This window comes from Barbus barbus, assembly GCF_936440315.1.
Source record: "Barbus barbus genome assembly, chromosome: 16".
NCBI classification, from domain to species: Eukaryota; Metazoa; Chordata; class Actinopteri; order Cypriniformes; family Cyprinidae; genus Barbus; species Barbus barbus.
The window spans coordinates 29,591,356-29,603,171 of record NC_136744.1 but is presented as its reverse complement, the minus strand read 5'-3'; the positions used below and the strand labels follow the sequence as shown (position 1 = coordinate 29,603,171).

Sequence of the window (11,816 nt, the reverse complement as noted above, 5' to 3'; positions counted from 1 at the left end):
GTAACTCTTATCAAAAAAGTGAAACTTTCATATATTTTAGATTCATTACATGTAAAGTAAGACATTTCAAAAGTTTTTTGTTTTAATTTTGATGATTAGCGCTTACAGCTCATGAAAGTCAAAAATCAGTATCTCATTATATTAGAATATTTACATTTGAGTTTCAATTAATGACCATCTCTACAGTATAAATTCAGGGTATCTCTTGTTCTTTGAAACCACAATAATGGGGAAGATTGCTGACTTGGCAATGATCCAGAAGACGAACATTGACGCCCTCCACAAAGAGTGTAAGTCACAGAGGGTCATTACTGAAAGCTGTGGCTGTTTACAGAGTGCTGCATCAAAGCATATTAAATGCAAAGTTTACTGGAAGGAAGAAATTGGGTAGGAAAAGGTGCACAAGCAACAGAGATGACCGCAAGCTTGAGAATACTGTCAAGAAAAGCTGATTCAAACACTTGGGAGAGCTTCACAAGGAGTGGACTGAAGCTGGAGTCAGTGCATCAAGAGTCTCCACGCTCAGACGTCTTCAGGAAAAGGGCTACCAAGCCACTTCTGAACCAGAGACAACGTCAGAAGCATCTTACCTGGGCTGTGGAGAAAAAGAACTGGACTGTTGCTCAGTGGTCCAAAGTCCTCTTTTCAGATAAACGTAAATTTTGCATTTCATTTGGAAATCAAGGTCCCAGAGTCTGGAGGAAGAGTGGAGAGGCACAGAATCCATGTTGCTTGAAGTCCAGTGTGAAGTTTCCACAGTCAGTGATGATTTGGGCTGCCATGTCATCTGCTGGTGTTGGTCCACTGTGTTTTCTGAAGTCCACAGTCAACGCAGCCATCTACCAGGAGATTTTAGAGCACTTCATGCTTCCTTCTGCTGACAAGCTTTATGGAGATGCTGATTTCATTTTCCAGCAGGACTTGACACCTGCCCACACTGCCAAAGGTACCAAAAGATGGTTCAATGACCATGGTGTTACTGTGCTTGATTGGCCAGCAAACTCGCCTGACCTGAACTCCATTGAGAATCACTGGGGTATTGTCTAGAGGAAGATGAGAGACTCCAGACCCAACAATGCAGATGACCTGAAGGCCGCTATCAAAGCAACCTGGGCTTCCATTACACCTGAGCAGTGCCACAGGCTGATTGACTCCATGCCACGCCGCATTGATGCAGTAATTCATGCAAAAGGAGGCCCAACCAAGTACTGAGTACATATACAATAAATGAACATACTTTCCCGAAGCCTGACATCTCGGTTTAAAATATCCTTTTTTTATTGATCTTATGTAATATTCAAATTTCCCGAGACACTGAATTTTGGGTTTTCATTATCTGTAAGCCATAATCATCAAAATTTCAAGAAATAAAGGCTTGAAATATTTCACTCTATGTGTAATGAATCTATATAATATATGGGTTTCACTTTCTGAAATCAATATAAAAAAATATTGATATTGATATTCTAATGTTTTGAGATGTACATCAGAATTGAGATGCAAATTTAGAATTCTGAAAAAAACGTCAGAATTGCAGATTTAAACTGAAATTCCAAGAAGAAAAACGGCAGAATTGTGAGATATAAACTAACAAGTCTGAGAATAAAGTCAAAATTGGAAAATGTAAATGTAGAATTCTGAGAAAAATACATCAGAATTGCAACATTTAAACTCAGAGTTCTGATTTAAAAAACAACAGAATTGGGACAAACCCAAAACCGTGAGATGCAAATTTAGAATTCTGAGGAAAACAATGTCAGAATTGCAACATTTAAACTCAGAATTCTAAGAAAAACGGCATCATTTCAAGATGATTAACTCTGAGGGGAACTCACAATTCTGAAAAAAAGGCAGAATTACTAGATGTAAACTTGCAATTGCAAGAAAAAATACTTAATAGGGAGATGTGAGAAATGAGAAAAATGCCAGAATTGTGAGATAAAACGTCGCAATTACCTTTTTTATTGTATTATTCAAGCTTCCGTATCTATCTTGATTTCATAAGACTTCAAATATAGCACAACAGCCACTTCAAGGAAAAATAACAGCATGGTGTGGAATGACATGAGGATTTGGGGTGAATTACTGCTTTAAACGTACCACAAAACCAAGAGAAGCTTGGAGAACCAAGGAACATCATCCTATATTTTGATGTCGCTCTCTTTACTTTGAAAACCTCGGTGGTTTCATCCTGCGCGATCTGACCAGGGAAAGGTCGTGTGTGCTAAAGATCTGCAGAGTTTCCTTTGTATAGACTCCCTCTTGTATCATAACCTGAAGGTCTGTAGCGTTTGGCACTTGTATGTAATAGTATGCTTTTGTTATACATTTGTATATTGAGAAGTGTGTTTTGAGTCGAGCTATTTAATATCTTGCACTGTTAATACCATGTAAGTTCTGTACAGTTTTAACTGTAGTGTCTGTGTACATTCAGAAGGTAGAAGCATGTCCATTTTCTTATCCGTTCTTTTGTTTCGTTAGAAGTTAGTTTCGATTCAGTTTTTCATTCTCGTCTTTGTGTATTTCTGTTAAACTGTGCTTGTACCAGGTTTTTTTTTTCTTTCTTTTTTTTTATAATGTGGTATTTTTCAATCTGCACATGAACTGTAAAGTTTTATGGATCTTTACAAAAATGTTCAGAGATGTTTGTAAAGACGAGAGAAAGAGAGAGAGAGAGAGTCAAAGCTTAATGGGAAGTTCTATCATATTTATTAAGCTCATCAGAAGATGGACCGTGTGTAATTTATTGTACAAATGTAAGCAGAAAAGCCTTTGAAATAAATGCCATAGTTTGTGACCTGGAATGTCCACTTTGGTTCCTGTCGGAGATGAGGGATGATAAATGTGTTTCACAATCAATACTACATCTACTGATGTGCTGGTGTGTTGATCTAAAACATCTTCTGAAGAACAGCACAACCTGACACTCGGACGATACTGAACAAAGGTTTATATCATTAGAAAACGTTTAAACATCTAACAATGCAAAACCAAATCATAGAATAGAAAACCTCTAAGTTTGGAACAGAAATGACGTGTGTGTGTGTGTGTGTGTGTGTGTGTGTCTCAAAGTCATAAAAATGTTCTAGTCAATGTCAAGTTTATTGTGATATATAGGTTAGGGTTTTATATATATATATATATATATATATATATATATATATATATATATATATATATATATATATATATATATATATATATATATATACACACACTGCCACTCAAAAGTTTGGGAACATTTAATATTTTTAATGTTTTTTTAAAGACGTTTCTTCTGCTCATCAAGGCTGTATTTATTTGATCAAAAATACAGAAAAAAAAACTGTTATTTTGTGAAATATTATTGCATTTTAAAATAACAATTTTCTATTTTAATATACTTTAAAATATAATTTATTCCTGTGATGCAGTGCTGTATTTTCAGCATCATTTCTCCAGTCTTCAGTGTCATGATCCTTCAGAAATCATCCTAATATACTGATTTATAATCGATGTTGGAAACCGTTGTGCTGCTTCATTATTATTATTTTATTTTTTTGGGACCTGTGATATTATTTAGGATTCTCTGATTAATAAAAAGTTTAAAAGAACAGCATTTATCTAAAAAATACATTTTGTGTTACAATATACACTCACCTAAAGGATTATTAGGAACACCATACTAATACTGTGTTTGACCCCCTTTCGCCTTCAGAACTGCCTTAATTCTACGTGGCATTGATTCAACAAGGTGCTGAAAGCATTCTTTAGAAATGTTGGCCCATATTGATAGGATAGCATCTTGCAGTTGATGGAGATTTGTGGGATGCACATCCAGGGCACGAAGCTCCCGTTCCACCACATCCCAAAGATGCTCTATTGGGTTGAGATCTGGTGACTGTGGGGGCCATTTTAGTAGTGAACTCATTGTCATGTTCAAGAAACCAATTTGAAATGATTCGAGCTTTGTGACATGGTGCATTATCCTGCTGGAAGTAGCCATCAGAGGATGGGTACATGGTGGTCATAAACGGATGGACATGGTCAGAAACAATGCTCAGGTAGGCCGTGGCATTTAAACGATGCCGAATTGGCACTAAGGGGCCTAAAGTGTGCCAAGAAAACATCCCCCACACCATTACACCACCACCTCCAGCCTGCACAGTGGTAACAAGGCATGATGGATCCATGTTCTCATTCTGTTTACGCCAAATTCTGACTCTACCATCTGAATGTCTCAACAGAAATCGAGACTCATCAGACCAGGCAACATTTTTCCAGTCTTCAACCGTCCAATTTTGGTGAGCTCGTGCAAATTGTAGCCTCTTTTTCCTATTTGTAGTGGAGATGAGTGGTACCCGGTGGGGTCTTCTGCTGTTGTAGCCCATCCGCCTCAAGGTTGTGCGTGTTGTGGCTTCACAAATGCTTTGCTGCATACCTCGGTTGTAACGAGTGGTTATTTCAGTCAAAGTTGCTCTTCTATCAGCTTGAATCAGTCGGCCCATTCTCCTCTGACCTCTAGCATCAACAAGGCATTTTCGCCCACAGGACTGCCGCATACTGGATGTTTTTCCCTTTTCACACCATTCTTTGTAAACCCTAGAAATGGTTGTGCGTGAAAATCCCAGTAACTGAGCAGATTGTGAAATACTCAGACCGGCCCGTCTGGCACCAACAACCAATATTGTTTATTCAATATTTCTATTTATAATATAATATTTATGTATGGTATAAATCATATATATATATATATGTAAATATTTCTTAAATATATACATGTATGTGTGTGTATTTATATAAATATACACAGTACACATTATGAAACCAAACTTTTATTTTGGATGCCATTAATCGTGATATATATTTTTATTTTTCTGATTTTGATCTGTGCTAGTAGTTTATAGGTTATAGCTTGTTGTGAGAGCTTATGTAGAATAAATAAAAAATCAGGCCAAAATGATTCTATTGAGATTATTATAAAGACATTTGTACAATAATAAGCATAATCAATTATATCTGCCAATTCAAAAGATTGATGCCTGTTATGCAAATAGAAATATTTCCAGTAATCACTGTAAAACACAACAATCATGGAAGTTCACGGAAATTAATAATATTCAAATATTGAATATTATACAGTTGTGCCTACAAAAAATTGAAAATTGAAAGCAACTACAAAAATAAAAGCATTTTCACCCTATTTAGAATACATGCGTGATGTTTTTAATCTTTCAGGCGTCTGCAGCGAACACCCCCACAGAGCGTTCGTCATCAGAGGGGTCCTTCTGCCGCTGTGTGAGCACGTGTCCTGCAGAAACCGCAGCAGATCTCCGTTAACGGCGCCGCGATGATGTGCGGCAAACCGAGCGCGATCGCCGCGGGCCTCTGCGGCGCGATCTTCATCGGGTACTGTATCTATTTCGACAGAAAACGACGCAGCGATCCGAGCTTCAAAAGCAGACTGCGTGAACGTGAGTCCTGAGATCCGCGAGACTAGCATTAGCGCTCAGATCACAGTAACTACTTACATCAACCAAATTAAATTCTGTCAATTATTACCTCATTTAATCACAACATAAATGTAAGTGTAATTAGTTTAAATGACCGTGTATCTGTTTTTTGAGTTTATGTAGCTGTTATATGCTTGATTTCTCCAAAGCATTGTTAGCTGCGTGTCATGGTTATGAAAAGATTTGATTTCAAACACAGTATCATAGATATTAAACTATATATTATGATTTAAATCCGTATTTAACTGCAGAATATTTTTACTTCGATTAATCGAGTAATCTAAACGATTAATTTACCATAAAATCCACAATTTTACTAAATAATATTTTATTAATCCACATTTCTATGTAAGAGTGCAAGCAGCAAAGTGTGAAAAATGTATATGTGCAGTATTTCTGAAAAAATAAATACTTTTTTAATATAAAATCAATTAATTGGAGATGCTTTTGATTATTAAAATGCAATGGAATCCAGAAAATAATGGAAAACAGATTTTTGGTAAAGATAAAACTGTCAAAATTAGATTAATATTTTGATTAATACAATTTAATTTAACCATTAAAACAGTATAGAAAAATGAAAACTGAATTTGGAAATAAACGAATTTCATAGGGCCCTGTAATTATTATTTATTTATTTTTGTGATGAGATGTAAGTGAACAATAGCTTTTAAAATGACTTAAAGTACATATATAATAGCAATAATGCAATAATAATTAGTTCAAATAAAGTATCAAAAGCAAGAAATCATATGGTTTTATTGAAGAAAACCGTTATAATACATAATGTATTATAAACAATAGAGCTAATGTAGATTATGCATCACAACAAAGTCCTGTAGACGGCCTGATGATTATTTTTACACATTACTGTTTAATATTGACCAAGCACTATTTAATTCAGATCTCCACTTAATATTTAATATTTCCTCATAGCTTTCCTGTAGCTCAAATAGTAGAGCATGGCGCGAGCAAAATGAAATCGATTTTTAAAAATCAGCCCTAGTGTTGAGTACTGTAAAGTTAACCCTGCCTGCTTTAAATGTTTGAAAATTATTAACATTTGAAAACATTTGTTAAAAATTTTGAAAAGTAATCAAATGTATTCCGTTACGTTGCTTCAATAAAGTAACTGATATAGTTACATTACTATTACATTTTAAAATACGGTAACTTGTAATCTGTAACCTATTACATTTCCGAAGTAACCTTCCCAACACTGTTAGATTATAACACAATGTCTTGATGATAACTAGCAGGTCAGTCACGTTCAGATCATGTATTTTCCCCCGATGAATGCTTCATTGAATCGGTTCGTTTAAATGACTCGTATGAACGGCTCACCTGAGAGTCATAAGGTGATCATGCTTTCATGAACAGATAGATAGCTGTCTGATCAGTCAGTATGAATGACATCACCCAGTGTAAATATCCCCTGATGTTGTTCAGTGTTGTAGATGAAGAAGTATCATATCGGCTGAATCGAATCAGTCTGGTATCTTTCTTGGGTTTTTGTCAGTCTCGAGATTGAATTCAAGTTGCAGTCAGCTACTTCATATATATGTGCATTAAATGTTAAAATAAATCTAGATATCTGTAGTTTGATGTGCTGTTCTCTTTTTTTTTTTTAGGGAGGAAGAAGCAGAGAGCTGCTCTAAATAAATCTGGACTCGCTGAAGTAGGTCAAACATCTGATCACGTTTAGAGATTTATGAATCTTGTCATTAAAGGAGTCATATGATGCCATTTCAAGTTGTTCTTTCTCTTTGGAGTGTTACAAGCTGTTCATGATAGATAAGATCCCTGAAGCTACAAAGACTAAAGTCTCAAAACCCAAAGAGATATTCTTTATCAAAGTTAAGACTCTGCCATGCCCCCCTAAAACGGCTCGTTCAAACACGCCTCCACATGTCTGTCACGGTGTGGGAAGATTTGTGTAATGCCGCCCAAATGTTCAGCAAAGAAAGGCTTTGCTCTGACAATCTGGCGCTTCTGAATCAGCGACTGTATGATTTGTTATTAGTTTAAGTATTTGCTATTGACTGTTCAAATGCGGAGTTTTGCGTGTCGTGCATGTGTGTGTGCTCGTGTGTGTGTGTGTGTGTGTGCTCGTGTGTGTGTGTGTGCTGGTGTGTGCGCGCTCGTGTGTGTGCGTTCGTGTGTGTGTGTGCGCTCGTGTGTGTGTGTGTGTGCTCGTGTGTGTGTGTGCTCGTGTGTGTATGTGTGTGTGTGTGCGCTCGTGTGTGTGTGCTCGTGTGTGTGTGTGCGTTCGTGTGTGTGTGCGTTCGTGTGTGTGTGCGTTCGTGTGTGTGTGCGTTCGTGTGTGTGTGTGTGCGCTCGTGTGTGTGTGTGTGCGCTCGTGTGTGTGTGTGTGTGCGCTCGTGTGTGTATGTGTGTGTGTGTGCGCTTGTGTGTGTGCGCTTGTGTGTGCGCTCGTGTGTGTGTGCGTTTGTGTGTGCGTGTGTGTGCGCGCTCGTGTGTGTGTGCGCGCTCGTGTGTGTGTGTGCGCTCGTGTGTGTGTGTGTGCTCGTGTGTGTGAGACAGGGAGACGCAGTCACACAATCGCGGCTTGTGTACTGCAAACACATACGAGCGTCATCACTGTTCCCCTCGCGGGCTTGAACTGATGGGAAAACTAAGGACACTATTAACTGTCTTTACATTTATTTTGAAAGCTAAAGCTCGTGATTATGGTAAGGGACGTTACATCTGTCAAACGCTTCATTTTCTACAAAGCCCCTCCTTCCGACAAGCAGTCTGCTCTGAAAACGAAGCATTTGAGAGAGGCGAGGTATAGACGAACTACAATAATGTAATGTTTTTTTGAACTTTAAGGCATGTCAACATATTCAGTTACACCAAATACACAAAATAATGCATCATATGACCCCTTTAATTGAGTAGATATTATTCTAGATCAGGCATTTTCAAGCATTAAATGCCACAGACCCCCAAATATGATCATGCAAAAAAAAAAATTATAAAGACCTAAGATTCTGCTACGTTACATTATTATTTTTCTATCACTAGTACTTTAATGTTGTTTTTTTTAAAGCATTTGTTTTAATTTAGTTAGTTGGATCTTATTTTTGTTTATTTTAATCATTTTTCATTTAAATTATTTTATTTTAATAATTATTTAGTTAGACCTTATTGTTAATTATGTATTTATTCTAATCAGTTTTATTGTATTCATTCTCTTTTTAATCTTTATTTTAAATTTAGTTAGTTGGCTCTTTATTAAAAACTTTCTTTTGATTTTTTTAATTTATTTAAATATTTGATTAAATTTTAATACATTTTTTAAAATCAAGTTTAGTCAGATCTTTTTATTTATTTATTAATGAATTATTATTTTTTGTTGTTTTTCTGTAAAAATGTCCAACTCCCTAGCACTCATTCTGACTTCAGTTTTAAAAGCTTCTCTAGTGCTTTATGAAGGCGATGAAGTTTGATCATATGCATGAGATTGTGGGTCTTTATCTTTCAGCTGCCAGATCTTAAAGATGCCACAGCCGTGCAGAAGTTCTTCCTGGATGAGATTCAGCTGGGCGAGGAGCTGCTGGCACAGGGTGAGATGTTTGTCTTTTTCACGAGGTTTCTAGATCTACTCTTCATGCCATGAAGTGTTAAACGCCCAAACGTGTTCCTCAGGAGACTATGAGAAGGGTGTTGATCACCTGACCAACGCCATCGCCGTCTGCGGCCAACCACAGCAGCTCCTGCAGGTGCTTCAGCAGACTCTGCCTCCGCCCGTCTTCCAGATGCTGCTCACCAAACTACCAACGATCAGTCAGGTGAGCTCAACATGCGTGTCATACCCATCACTGCATTCTTTTAAACCCCCCAAGAGCTGCCTGTAGCTTCTGGGACAAGTACGAATGCAAGAGAAAACCAAGAACTTTCCAAAGCTACATGTCTTCACAGTGACTACTAGCTATTTCACCTCTTGAACATTGAAATACCTGTCAATGACAACATGCTGTTAGTAGAGAACTAAGCTACAGTTCACCCAAACCTGAAAATTTCAGAGTTTTTCTTCATCAGATTTGGAGAAATGCAGCATTGCATCTGTTTCTCAGCAATGGGTGCCGTCAGAATGAGAGTCCAAACAGCTGATAAAAACATCACAATAATCCACAGTCCATCAGTTAACATCTGGAGAAGACCAAAGCTGCGTGCTTGTAAGAAACAAAACAAAACATTTTTAACTTTAAACCATTGCTTCCTGCTAAAATATTGCTCCAGTGAAAAAGTCCATCTGCTGTTGTCTCTCACATCAAAATCCAGCCACATATTTGTTTAGAGCCGTTTTGGCTTAATCTGTGAAGATTGCTCTCCTGATTCAGACCAGAACACTTTTTAACTGGAGGAAGCGTTATTATGGATTTGTTTCTTACATGCAGCTTCTCCAGATGTTAACTGATGGACTGGAGTGGTGTGGATTATTGTGATGTTTTAATCAGACTCTCATTCTGACGGCACCCATTCACTGCAGAGCATACATTGCTGAGACACATTTCTACAAACCTGATGAAGAAACAAACTCATCCTAATCTCGAGTGAACTATTCCTTTAACCGCGATCATTTCTCCTGTTCACAGCGCATAGTAAGTTCTCCGAGTCTGGGAGAAGATGACGTGGAGTGAAGCGTGCCGTTTGTTAGTGTGTGATGATCCACCTGCTGATCTTCAGGTCTCTGGTCTTTTATTTATCATGTTCATTCCTGTGTTTGTTTGCACAGTCATCCTGATCACTGCACTCTCTCTGTTCATAGTTTGCATTATCAGTTGTTATATTTTCATTCCAAACGAGATTTCTTGTGACAATCAGAAGTCTTTGAATACAAACAAACGCATCAAGTTGAATATTTGTCTGATTATAAAGGTCATCTGTTGATATGTTGCAAACACAAAGCGGTTCCTTTGTGTGGTTTTTGGATATGCACATTTAGTGTTTAATCATATATTAGTATGGCTGATCTATCTACAAAGTAATCAGATTTTTTTGTTTATGCCTCGTTTTGAGTATGAAAGTGTTTTGGGAACATTTGTAATTTGTATGCACTGAACTTTAAATAATAATTTCATTAAATACTTTAATGAAGAATGTCTTCTTGCTCACATTTCTACATGTGCTTCTGCTGTATTACTTGCTCATTTCCCTGCAATGCTGCTGATCACGATTGCAGTGCTCTTCCTCCAGGAGGCAGTGCTAACACACAGATTATTATGAACTATAAACTTCTGGTCAGATTTCCAGTTGTCTGAATTGAAGGAGATTTCTTGTTAAAACTCCTTGTTTAATAAGCAGAGACAGTTAAAGCTATTGGTCAACAATGCTATTGTTTATAATGGCATACAAAATATAACAACGATCACTACATTAAATATTATGTGCATATGTTTGAAAATATTCCTATTCAGGTAGACTGCTAATTAGCCTAAATGTGTGGTATGAACCATAAGTAATACAAATAGATTATTTGATTGTTGTTTTACCAAGAGGCACAAATATAAAAACACGTATTTTCAGTTAAAATTCCATATTTTTTATTTTCTTTTATTGCAGCGTTATTTCTGTTAGCAAAACTTTACTTTTTTTTATTTTAATTTAAGTTAAAACTTTAAAAAGTGCAGGTTTTTAATAGTTTTCTTTAAAAATTAAAATTAAATGTTTTAGATTTTATTTTAGTTTTAGCAACTTATTTCAAATTAGGGTTGCCAAGGCAACTTTTATAATTTGTTTAAATTTTTCACCTAATATTTAGATTTTATTTAACGGGAAAAAAATAAATAAAATCAAGTTTTATTCATAAATAGTTTAATACATTACAGCGATTGGTTAATAATGTCACGCAAACTTGCAAAGCCGAAAACTTTAACTTTAGAATGCAATCAATTATTTATTGTGCATCATAATTATAGGAACATGATAAAATAATCTGTTTTTATTCTCACTGTAAACTGGGTTATTGTTAAACTAATAAAGTGCTTTTGCTGTTTCTCGGTGGTTTCTGTAAGCACAAATGTTGTGAAATTCACAGATTCTGAAAGCACATGATAATTCCCGGTGTAAATCTGACGAGAAGGTCCGGCCGTTCTGCTGGCTGATCTACTGTATGTGTCTTTATTTGGCACTGGTGGATAATTGAAGTGTTCGCTGGAGAAACCGGCAGAAATAAATCCACCTTCTGCCCTCTGTCCAACCGTGCTCAGATTTTCCAGGAATAATGATGTGGACAGATTTCTAAATGGAGACGGCAGTGGATTCGGCTCTGCTGCGCTGCATAATGCAGACCATTTTACTGAAGCATTTATCAAA

At 36.5% G+C, this 11,816-nt stretch overlaps 1 protein-coding gene across 1 annotated transcript; it reads left to right on the top strand.

Annotated features, from left to right (window-relative positions):
- Window positions 1-5,240: 5,240 nt before the first annotated feature.
- On the top strand, window positions 5,241-11,496 carry tomm20a (translocase of outer mitochondrial membrane 20). Its single transcript, XM_079437311.1, has 5 exons — window positions 5,241-5,453; window positions 7,124-7,170; window positions 8,983-9,064; window positions 9,147-9,289; window positions 10,097-11,496. The coding sequence occupies exons 1-5, from the start codon at window positions 5,330-5,332 to the stop codon at window positions 10,139-10,141; spliced, it is 441 nt and encodes a 146-aa protein (XP_079293437.1). The 5' UTR covers window positions 5,241-5,329; the 3' UTR covers window positions 10,142-11,496.
- The last annotated feature ends 320 nt before the right edge of the window (window positions 11,497-11,816 follow it).